The sequence below is a fragment of the Oncorhynchus clarkii genome, chromosome 20 (assembly GCF_045791955.1).
Source record: "Oncorhynchus clarkii lewisi isolate Uvic-CL-2024 chromosome 20, UVic_Ocla_1.0, whole genome shotgun sequence".
Lineage (NCBI taxonomy): Eukaryota > Metazoa > Chordata > Actinopteri > Salmoniformes > Salmonidae > Oncorhynchus > Oncorhynchus clarkii.
Window position 1 is genome coordinate 10514961 of NC_092166.1, and position 12084 is coordinate 10527044.

The 12084-nt window shown below is 41.9% G+C and overlaps 2 protein-coding genes across 2 annotated transcripts in view; one reads left to right on the top strand and one right to left on the bottom strand.

Moving 5' to 3' along the window:
• Positions 1-1120: 1120 nt before the first annotated feature.
• On the top strand, positions 1121-4696 carry LOC139375862 (regulator of G-protein signaling 2-like). Its single transcript, XM_071117800.1, has 5 exons — positions 1121-1266; positions 1488-1562; positions 3519-3580; positions 3712-3878; positions 4221-4696. Exons 1-5 carry the CDS (start codon positions 1211-1213, stop codon positions 4413-4415), a joined length of 555 nt encoding a protein of 184 aa, XP_070973901.1. The 5' UTR covers positions 1121-1210; the 3' UTR covers positions 4416-4696.
• LOC139375861 (beta-1,3-galactosyltransferase 2-like) overlaps positions 3753-12084 on the bottom strand; it is a 67339-nt gene continuing 59007 nt past the window's right edge. Inside the window, exon 3 of the transcript XR_011627851.1 lies at positions 3753-3870. The gene's annotated coding sequence lies outside the window, so the exon portion shown is untranslated. The remainder of the gene's footprint in view (positions 3871-12084) is intronic.

Consider the following 12084-nt stretch of genomic DNA (forward strand, 5'->3'; position numbering starts at 1 on the left):
GGTGGTGCAGTTGCCGTACCAGGCTGTGATACAGCCTGACAGGATGCTCTCAATTGTGTATCTGTAAAAGTTTGTTCTCAAAATGTTCTCAAATTGTTCCAAGGACATTAATTAACAACGTTCTTCTGTGGGAATTTCAGTAATTCAGCATAAAGTTTTCTACAGGTTTCCTCATGGCTCTATGTAAAGTAATATTCTCAAATTATTCGGGGAACAAGATTAAAACTTTCCATAAAAACCACACGAAAACATTAGCAACGTTCAGAGAATGTTACAAGAATGTTATTTTAAAACATACATTCTGTTTTCAGCATTAACAAAACTCTCTCTATCCTCTATCTTGTTAATTGTGTTGGCCGTGCCCGCTAATTGGCCACACCTGATCTTAATGAGTGATTGTTTCCTTTGAAATAGGCTAAAATTAACAGCTTTGTATGCCTAAAAAAACATAACATGCTAGCTCCATCCTGGTGGCGCAGTGGACTAAATTCATGGTTAGAGAGCATATGATTATAGGTTTTAATCTAACTGATGCTGTGTAACAATAACAAATAAATGTGTTTGTATGATTAATGCGTATGGAAAATAATTTCCATGTGTCCAATAGGTGCTTGGGAGTTCAAAAATGATTACCCAAAATAAGCTAGCAGTGTTATTAGAAGTCTTATTGAACAATTATTCTGTCAAAGTTTTAAGGAAGTTATTCGAAAACCCCCAAATAAACCTATAATGTCCATTCTCAGAGTGTTAATTAAACCTCCTAGAACAATCAAGGAACCAGAGTTGGTTACTACATGGTTCCATATGTGTTTTTCATAGTTTTAATGTCTTCACTATTATTCTACAATGTAGAAAATAGTTGTTTTTTTTAATAAAGAAAAACCCTCGAATGAGTAGGTGTGTCCAAACTTTTAACTGGTATTATACATTTGCAGAATTTCAAAGGAACCAAATGTGCTGGCTGGGACTCCGTTGAGCTATTGTTTGCTTGGGACAATGCTCAGTGACTCGACATCGCTGGTTGTTGTGTGTAGATTTCCCCGTGATTATGGAGAAGAGCCAATCAGGATTGAGATGCCGGTGGAGCGTGGGTATTCTTGGCTTTGTCAGAGAGCATAAAGAATCCACCGAGCTTCCTTGAGAACAGGGTTGAGAGGGTGATAATGTACACAGTATTTAGCCATTGAACACAAATAATAATTACAAAAAAATGGATATTTGCTGTGAGACGGCCTCAGAAGACCTTGACAAGACCAAAAGGCTTTTGTAAGTTGTTGATGTAATTTGGTTTTGTAATTATTATTATTATTATTTTAAATAAAAGTTGTTATAGGCGTTATGAGCCATATTTGTATTGTATTACATTTGCATAATTTCATCACATATGAAACATCGTAATGTGACTGGCCTATAAATAAGTGTACTATAATACATTTCTAAAAAGACCACTGAACATTATTTCTGTGTTCTTATAATTTATTCTGCAGGCATAAACCCTGGAAATCGAGACTCCACAACTTCCTCAATAGTCCCTCACCTCATTCAAGGAAAAAACTGCACAGGTATGTGAAACTGAAAAAAATATCTATATAATTTTTCTGGTATGTATTTTAAATATGTTGTCACTATACCATGATTTTACGAAATATATGATACCAGGCCAAGTATCACGATACCGAGTAGTATGGTGAGGGGGGGCTCTGTGGCCGAGCGTCCTGTTCACCCCGTCCTCCTGACGCTTGTTCCCGTTTTCTAAACGTTATGTGCATGTGCTACAAAACAAACCCGTCACAGACATTCATACTTTTACTCAATACAACACATTAACTTCACACTGTTCACTGTATAATACAATACTGCATAGAATGGCTATTTTATTTTACCTTTATTTAACTAGGCAGGTCAGTTTAAGAACAAATTCTTATTTACAATGACGGCCAACCGGGGAACAGTGGGTTAACTGCCTTGTTCAGGGGCAGAACGACCGGTTTTTACCTTGTCAGCTCCGGGACTTGATCCAACGCTCTAACCACGAGGCTACCTACCTGCCGCTCCAAAATGTGCAAATGCCCACCTATGATTTGGCTGGAGGAATGGGAGGAAGGAATATACATGTCATTGTAGCAGTAAGGAGAAAACGCTATATATGAATCAAACCTATCTTTGAAGCACATCTCATGAGTTGCAGACCCTTCTAATTTCTCCCTGTGGCAATCAAATTGGCCTAGACCTACTAGCAGGTTGTTAGCTAGATAGTAGGTCTAGGCGAGACCTACTGTCAAGTTAGCAGGTTGTTAGCTAGATAGGTCTGGCCTTGACCTACTGTCAAGTTAGCAGGTTGTTAGCTAGATAGTAGGTCTGGCCTAGACCTACTGTCAAGTTAGCAGGTTGTTAGCTAGACAGTAGGTCTGGCCTTGACCTACTGTCAAGTTAGCAGGTTGTTAGCTAGATAGTAGGTCTGGCCTAGACCTACTGTCAAGTTAGCAGGTTGTTAGCTAGATAGTAGGTCTGGCCTAGACCTACTGTCAAGTTAGCAGGTTATTAGCTAGATAGTAGGTCTAGGCGAGACCTACTGTCAAGTTAGCAGGTTGTTAGCTAGATAGGTCTAGGCGAGACCTACTGTCAAGTTAGCAGGTTGTTAGCTAGATAGGTCTAGGCGAGACCTACTGTCAAGTTAGCAGGTTGTTAGCTAGATAGTAGGTCTGGCCTAGACCTACTGTCAAGTTAGCAGGTTGTTAGCTAGATAGGTAACATGACTGAATAACGTTGTTTGTTATCAAACCAATAATTAGGAAGATAAAAGGGTAGCTCCGTTTATAGGAGTAATATTTTCTTAAACCGTTTGAGCTACAATCCGTTTTCTTTGCTCTAAAGCTGCAAGCATGTCTGTCGCGAAGCGGTTTTTCCTCTCTGGCACTGCTGTGTGACAGCGAATGTGCAAAGACGATACCCAGATTGGCCTGTGCTCTTGATTATATCAGGGATTAAATTATATACAATGTATCAATTCTGCTCGTTCTGTGCACTGCTCCAGTGTATCAAACATACAAATGTAATAACAGAAGATTGATCAGGGTCTCCATCCCTGCTCGCCATCAAGGCTCAATTATATTTTAAAAACTGATGGAGGAATAGATATGCAGTGAGAAGCAGGTGAGTGCGGGCTGGCAGTGATTACGGCTTGCTGATCACAGCTGCCACACATGATAAACGCATGAAAGTGAAGTGGACATTATTGGACCGGTGCATACAAGAGACTAATAATTGCTGTTGCTTAAAACATTTACTGAACTTGTAAACAACTGACATTGTAAACATTTCATAACAGGCGATAGCGGGTTCTTTAGATCGGTAGGGCCGAAAATGTTTGTAGTATTATATGAAACTGTATGTTATTCTAAAATGTTGGTATCGTGACGTTTTGATTATGTTACTGGTCTACCAGTATACCTTGCAACACCAATTCAATTACACTATTCCCATATTTCAACCTCTTTTTGTTTTTGTTTTATTTCCAGACAATCTGTTAATGAGGCGAAACAGTGGGGACAATCCTTAGAGAAACTACTCAATCATAAATGTAATTTTTGTTTTATATATATATACAGTAAATATATATACAGCATATTTTTGTAAATATATAAAACACACTACCAGACTGCAGATTACGCCTAAATCAACCCAAATATTTTCCCTCCATTTTGCTTCTAGGTGGCCAAGTGGCATTTCGGGTCTTCCTGAAATCTGAGTTCTGTGAGGAGAACCTGGAGTTTTGGCTTGCCTGTGAAGAGTTCAAGTCCATCACCAGTCCAGAGAAGCTTGCCTGGAAAGCTACTAGCATTTATGAAGAATTCATCCAAAGTGACTCCCCTATGGAGGTAGAAACACATTATATTATCATTATCACAGTACCATCATGTATATCACTTTATGTTCCTTATAGTGATAATAAATGAGTGACTTTCTTTGCAAGTTATACAGATTTTATAAAATATATATATTTAGAAATTCCCCATGAGTAACTCTGTACCTGCTGCAAAGTGGGAGAATATAATCTTTAAACTTTCCAGGATGACATGAAGGAAAACTATAATAGATTTAAAAGTAACCTACTTCTAAAACCAAATTAGATGAACGACTGACATGTATGATATTAGTGTATAAATAGGGTTATTTAAGGTTGTGTCGAGTGTGATTATTGCATTTTTTTCTCAAATCAGGTCAACGTCGATTACCACACAAGAGACACGATTGCTCAGAGTCTCCACAAGCCAACCCCATCTTGTTTTGACGTTGCCCAGAGGAAGGTCTGTAGCCTTATGGAGAACGATGCGTATCCTCGGTTCATTCAGTCTGACTACTACAAGGACCTGTGTGCTGGTGGCAGGGGCTTAGGAAAACATAAAATAACTTGAGACTGACTGACTCAAGACTCCACAAAAATGTACTCTGGCAATCCAATTCTCTGCTCTTCTCTTGAAGTGTGCACTTGACTTGAACACTCCCTCACATGGAATGGTTCACCTGATAAAAAACCGACGAACGCTACTGACTTCAAGTGTCTGTGTTATTTGTATATATTGATGGTGATGTATATTTGTAAACTTGTAATATTTCATATTTAATAATTCCATTGTAAGTTGTACTTGTAATTCAGCTTGTTGCTATAACGATTTATTGTACATTAAAAAATAAACATATTCATGGATTTAGCGACGTGAAAATTCCTCCAGCCAATGATTACATCAATCCCATGTGTAAGTACAAGTACCCTTCTGGAGGAGAGGAGAGAATCGGGGTGCGGCCTTAGTCCTCTTCATCCCCCTGTGACGCGTTAGGGCATCGACCACCTACACTGAACATTGCAGCATGGTCTCATCTGATAACACAATCATAGCCAGATATTGCAGCCGAGATTCATTCAATCAATCCATCAAATGTATTTATAGAGCCCTTTTAACATCAGCAGATGTCAAAGTGCTTATACAGAAACCCAGCCTAAAACACCAAAGAGCAAGCGATGCAGAAGCAAAGTGGCTTGGAAAAACTACCTTGAAAGGCAGAAACCTAGGAAGAAACCTGTGCTGGGTGGAGATTATAAGAGTACGCGGCCATTAAGGCCAGATTGTTTTTCAAGATGTTCAAACCTTCATAGATGACCAGCACGGTCAAATAATAATCAAAGTGGTTATAGAGGGTGAAACAGGTCAGCACCTCAGGAGTAAATGTCAGTTGGCTTTTCATAGCCGATCATTCACAGGCCGAGACAGCAGGTGCAGTCCAGAGAGCGAGAGAGGGAGAGGGATAGAGAAGGTCGAAACAGCAGATCCGGGACAAGGTAGCATGTCCGGTGAACAGGTTAGGGTTCCGTAGCCGCAGGCAGAACAGTAGAAACTGGATCAGCAGCACAACCAGGTGAACTGGAGATGGGGAAAGCGAGGAGTAGTAAGGCCAGGTAGTCCCGAGGCATGGTCCTAGAGAGAGAGAGAGAGAAATGGGAAAATTAGAGGGCGCATATTTAAGATCACACAGGAAGCCAGATAAGACAGGTGAATGACACCAAACAGGACAGACTGCTGATCGTGGACTTCAGGAGACAGCAGAGGGAGCACGCCCCTATCCACATCGACGGGACTGCAGTGGAGAATGTGAAAAGCTTCCTTGGACACCACTGACAATCTGAAATGGTCCACCCACACAGTGTGATGAAGAAGGCGCAACAGAGCCTCTTCAACCTCAGGAAGCTGAAGAAATTAGGCTTGGCCCCCAAACTTTTACAGATGCACAATTAAAAGCATCCTATTGGGCCTGGTACGGCAAGTACACTGCCCACAACCCCAGGGCTCTCCAAAGGGTGGTGCAGTCTGCCCAACACATCACCGGGTGCACACTATCTGCCCTTCAGGACACTTACAATACCCAATGTCACAAGAAGGCCAAAAATATCATCAATGACATCAACCACCTGAGCCACGGCCTGTTCACCATGCTATCATCCAGAAGGCGAGGTCAGTACAGGTGCATCAAAGCTGGGACGGAGAGACTGAAAAACAGCTTCTATCTCAGGGCCATCAGACTGTTAATTAGCCATCACTAGCCGGCTACCACCCGGTTACTCAACCCTGCACTTTAGAGGCTGTTGCCTTATGTACATAGACATGGAATCACTGGTCAAAATGCTTGTGTTTCTAGCTCAAACAGTGCAGTAGTATTTAACAACTCACACCAATACACACAAATCTAAAAGTAAAATAATGGAATTAAGGAATATATACATTTTAGGATGAGCATTGTCGGAAAGTCATTGACTAAAATACAGTAGAATACAGTATATACAGTGCCTTGCGAAAGTATTCGGCCCCCTTGAACTTTGCGACCTTTTGCCACATTTCAGGCTTCAAACATAAAGATATAAAACTGTATTTTTTTGTGAAGAATCAACAACAAGTGGGACACAATCATGAAGTGGAGCGACATTTATTGGATATTTCAAACTTTTTTAACAAATCAAAAACTGAAAAATTGGGCGTGCAAAATTATTCAGCCCCCTTAAGTTAATACTTTGTAGCGCCACCTTTTGCTGCGATTACAGCTGTAAGTCGCTTGGGGTATGTCTCTATCAGTTTTGCACATCGAGAGACTGACATTTTTTCCCATTCCTCCTTGCAAAACAGCTCGAGCTCAGTGAGGTTGGATGGAGAGCATTTGTGAACAGCAGTTTTCAGTTCTTTCCACAGATTCTCGATTGGATTCAGGTCTGGACTTTGACTTGGCCATTCTAACACCTGGATATGTTTATTTTTGAACCATTCCATTGTAGATTTTGCTTTATGTTTTGGATCATTGTCTTGTTGGAAGACAAATCTCCGTCCCAGTCTCAGGTCTTTTGCAGACTCCATCAGGTTTTCTTCCAGAATGGTCCTGTATTTGGCTCCATCCATCTTCCCATCAACTTTAACCATCTTCCCTGTCCCTGCTGAAGAAAAGCAGGCCCAAACCATAATGCTGCCGCCACCATGTTTGACAGCGGAGATGGTGTGTTCAGGGTGATGAGCTGTGTTGCTTTTACGCCAAACATAACGTTTTGCATTGTTGCCAAAAAGTTCAATTTTGGTTTCATCTGACCAGAGCACCTTCTTCCACATGTTTGGTGTGTCCCTCAGGTGGCTTGTGGCAAACTTTAAACAACACTTTTTATGGATATCTTTAAGAAATGGCTTTCTTCTTGCCACTCTTCCATAAAGGCCAGATTTGTGCAATATACGACTGATTGTTGTCCTATGGACAGAGTCTCCCACCTCAGCTGTAGATCTCTGCAGTTCATCCAGAGTGATCATGGGCCTCTTGGCTGCATCTCTGATCAGTCTTCTCCTTGTATGAGCTGAAAGTTTAGAGGGACGGCCAGGTCTTGGTAGATTTGTAGTGGTCTGATACTCCTTCCATTTCAATATTATCGCTTGCACAGTGCTCCTTGGGATGTTTAAAGCTTGGGAAATCTTTTTGTATCCAAATCCGGCTTTAAACTTCTTCACAACAGTATCTCGGACCTGCCTGGTGTGTTTCTTGTTCTTCATGATGCTCTCTGCGCTTTTAACGGACCTCTGAGACTATCACAGTGCAGGTGCATTTATACGGAGACTTGATTACACACAGGTGGATTGTATTTATCATCATTAGTCATTTAGGTCAACATTGGATCATTCAGAGATCCTCACTGAACTTCTGGAGAGAGTTTGCTGCACTGAAAGTAAAGGGGCTGAATAATTTTGCACGCCCAATTTTTCAGTTTTTGATTTGTTAAAAAAGTTTGAAATATCCAATAAATGTCGTTCCACTTCATGATTGTGTCCCACTTGTTGTTGATTCTTCACAAAAAAATACAGTTTTATATCTTTATGTTTGAAGCCTGAAATGTGGCAAAAGGTCGCAAAGTTCAAGGGGGCCAAATACTTTCGCAAGGCACTGTATATACTGTATTCTACTGTATTTTAGTCAATGACTTTCCGACAATGCTCATCCTAAAATGTATATATTCCTTAATTCCATTATTTTACTTTTAGATTTGTGTGTATTGGTGTGAGTTGTTAAATACTACTGCACTGTTTGAGCTAGAAACACAAGCATTTTGCTACACCCGCAATAATATCTGCTAAATATTTGTATGTGACCAATACAATTTGATTTGATTTGAACAGCTCACCAACTTACTAGCCTGAGACAAGGCGGAGCCTAGCCCACAAAGATCTCCCCCACTGCACGAGCCCAAGGGGGCACCAAACCAGACAGGAAGATCACGTCAGTGTCTCAACCCACTCAAGACGAGTATAGCGAGAGAAAAAGCCTTGCAAGATGTGATGCACACCTCCTAGGGACAACATGAGAGAGCACTAACAAGCCAGTGACTCAGCCCCCGTAATAGGGTCAGAGGCAGAGAATCCCAGTGTGGGGGGGGGGGGGGGGGGTCACTCCAATGCCTTGCCGTTCATCTTCACACCCCTTGTTCCAGACTACACTCAACCATAAGACCTACTGAAGAGATGAGTATTCAGTAAAGACTTAAAGGTTGAGAGCGAGTCTGTGTCTCTCACATGGATCGGCAGACCATTCCATAAAAATGGAGCTCTATAGGAGAAAGCCCTGCCTTCAGCTGTTTGCTTAGAAATTATAGGGACAATGAGAAGGCCTGCGTCTTGTGACTGTAGCGTACGTGTAGGTGTGTAAGGCAGGACCAAATCGTAAAGATAGGTAGGAGCAAGTTTATGTAATGCTTTGTAGGTTAACAGTAAAAGCTTGAAATCAGCCCTTGCCTTAACAGGAAGCTAGATGGAAAGGCTAACACTGGAGTAGTAGGATCAAATGTTTGGGTTCTAGTCAAGATGCTAGCAGACGGATTTAGCACTAGCTCAAGTTTATTTAGTGCTTTATCCGGGTAGCTGGAGAGTAGAGAGTTGCAGTTGTCTAATCTTGAAGTGACAAACGCATGGCTTATTCAGAGATTTATCACACCCAAAAGTGACATAAGACCATTACTGATAACTAAATTGCAACCTTCCCAGTCGGCATATGTAAATGCTTTTGGATCAAAGATAATTTATAGAGGAATATCACAAGAGGACATACCACATTTATTTTATTGTGTTACTATTTTTTTTGTGTGCAAATGTTCTTACTTTTTAACTCTGCATTGTTGGGAAAGGGCTAGTAAGTAAGCATTTCACGGTAAAGTCTACCCCTATGTATTCACCGCATGTGACAAATAAAATTATATTTGATTTCAGACTGCAACCGGACTGCAAATTGTTGTATATTTCATGCATAGGCTACATACAAATGTACTGTACAAAACCTCTTGGTCCTTAAACAATGATTATTGATTATGAAGCAAATGCCATGGTATTATTCTTGTATGTATTAGCAGTACCGAATACCAATTCATGCTTGCTGACTAAGTAGTCATTACAGTATCAATTCATTTTAATTGCACACATTTTAAATCAAGCAGCAGATAATAATCGGATCACTGTGCTAAATAGTCCCCCTTCGGTCCTAAAACTGTCCTCTCTGTGTGTCCTCTTCCTGTTTCTGTCTTTAAAACCCATTGTGTAAGGAGAGAGGAAAATCCACTCTCCTTAAAACATACAATTTATAAGAATAATAAGCCTGATGGCAGCTTGAAGATAACAACACATTGTTAAGGTAATCAGTTTGCCTTCCATATTTTAGTCAACATTGTCCTCTGGTGGTATGAGAAATTGACCCATAAGAGGGGTTCTACTAAGCTATATGGAATTGTTTTAAGAAGGTCAAACCAAGGATCCTTTTGCTATTTGATTTAGAATATTAAGACCCCTTGAAGTATAAAAAAAAGAACACGGTTTTTGTGGGGGGGGGGGGGGGGGGCTTACTGCTATTAGCCGATACAATCACATTGAATAACAGATTCATTACATGGAACAGATAGTCCCCCTAAATTTTTTCAAAAGAAATTCTTCTGAAATGTCTGTCCTATAGCTGAGAGATATACAGTAAGAAATATCAGGATTTTTTATTATTATACATGCATTTAACCCTGTTACGCAGAGCGGGTGAACCCAAGAGCAGACTCAGACGAGGAGACTGGGATAAGGTAACCAAGGTATTTATTGAAAAACAGGGGGAAGATGGGGTGCAGGGCAGGGAAAGCTTGGGCAGGTTGCAGGGAGCCAGGTGCTGAGGCTGGGGCGAGGGGAGTTGGGGCTGGGTATGCAGGTCCGGAGAGGAATCCAAGGAAGCAGTAGAGTGGGCGGTCCAGGACAGGGTAGCAGGACTGATGAGACGTGGGACTGGAGATAGAGTCAGAGTGGACAGAACTGTAGCGGAGAGGAAAACAGGCACAACAATAAACAGGATCTAAGCAGGAACAAACGGCTAAAACCATAGACTGACTGCGCAAAGGTTATGATGCTGCCACCACCATTCTTCATTGTAGGGATTGTGCCAGGTTGCCTCCTTGGCATTCAGGCCAAAGAGTTCATTCTTGGTTTCTTCAGGCTAGAGATTCTTCTTTCTCATGGTCTGAGAGTCCTTTAGGAGCGGACTGTCATGTGCCTTTTACTGAGGAGTGGCTTCCGACAGTCCATTGTACCATAAAGAATTGATTGGTGGAGGGCTGCAGAGATGGTTGTCCTTCTGGAAGGTTCTCCCATCTCCACAGAGGAACTCTGGAGCTCTGTCAGAGTGACAATCAGGTTCTTGATCACCTCCCTGACCGAGGATCTTCTCCCTCGATTGTTCAGTTTGGCCGGGCGGCCAGCTCTAGGAATAGTCTTGGTGGTTCCAAACTTCTTCCATTTAAGGATGATGGAGGCCACTGTGTTCTTGGGGACCTTCAACGTTGCAGACATTTTTGAGTACCCTTCCCCAGATCTGGCCTCGACACTATCCTGTCTCAGAGCTCTACGGACAATTCCTTCGACCTCATGGCGTGCTCGGTCCTCCTTTTCCTGTAGTCCACAATAATCTCCTTTGTCTTTGATCACGTTGAGGGAGAGGTTGTTGTCCATGCATCACACGGTCAGGTCTCTGACCTCCTCCCTATAGGCTGTCTCATTGTTGTCGGTGTTCAGGCCTACCACTGTTGTGTCATCGGCAAACTTAATGATGGTGTTGGAGTCGTGCCTGGCCATGCAGTAGCGGGTGAACAGGGAGTACAGGAGGGGACTGAGCACGCACCCCTAGGGAGCTCCAGTGTTGAGGATCAGCGTGGCAGATGTGTTGCTACCTACCCTCACCACCTGGGGGCGGCCCATCAGGAAGTCCAGGATCCAGTTGCAGAGGGAGGTGTTTAGTCCCAGGACCCTTAGCTTAGTGATGAGCTTTGAGGGTATTATGGTGTTGAACGCTGAGCTGTAGTCAATGAATAGCATTCTCACATAAGTGTTCCTTTTGTCCAGGTGTTAAAGTGTGGAGTGCAATAGAGATTGCATCATCTGTGGATCTGTTTGGGCGGGGTCTAGGGTTTCTGGGACAATGGTGTTGATGTGAGCCATTACCAACCTTTCAAAGCACTTAATGGCTACGGACATGAGTGCTATGGGTCTGTAGTCATTTAGGCAGGTTGCCTTTGTGTTCTTGGGCACAGGAACTATGTTGGTCTGCTTGAAACATGTTGGTATTACAGACTCAATCAGGGACATGTTGAAAATGTCAGTGAAGACACCTGCCAGTTGGTAAGCACATGCCCGGAGCACACGTCCTGGTAATCCGTCTGGCCCCATAGCCTTGTGTATGTTGACCTGTTTAAAGGTCTTACTCACGTCGGCTACGGAGAGCGTGATCACACAGTCATCCGGAACAGCTGATGCTCTCGTGCATGCCTCAGTGTTGCTTGCCTTGAAGCAAGCAAAATAATGTTCATCTTATTTTATTTTTTATAAATTAATTATTACATTTGCTTATGAGCCTATTAAAATCGACATTGATTACCATTTAATTTCTTTTGAACAAGGTCTTCACTCTGCAATGTCTTGAAATCTGGACTTTTATTTTGAAGGTTTCTCATTACATAAAAAGGGTGACGTCATCGTTAGTGCCGCTAGCAGAATA

Excerpts from the sequence above, each read along its gene's own strand:
- LOC139375862 (XM_071117800.1), top strand. The coding sequence starts at position 1,211 with ATGGATATTTGCTGTGAGACGGCCTCAGAAGACCTTGACAAGACCAAA. Across the intron at positions 1,563-3,518 it reads TCAAGGAAAAAACTGCACAG|ACAATCTGTTAATGAGGCGA; the intron begins GTATGTGAAACT and ends TTTTATTTCCAG. Across the intron at positions 3,879-4,220 it reads AAAGTGACTCCCCTATGGAG|GTCAACGTCGATTACCACAC; the intron begins GTAGAAACACAT and ends TTCTCAAATCAG.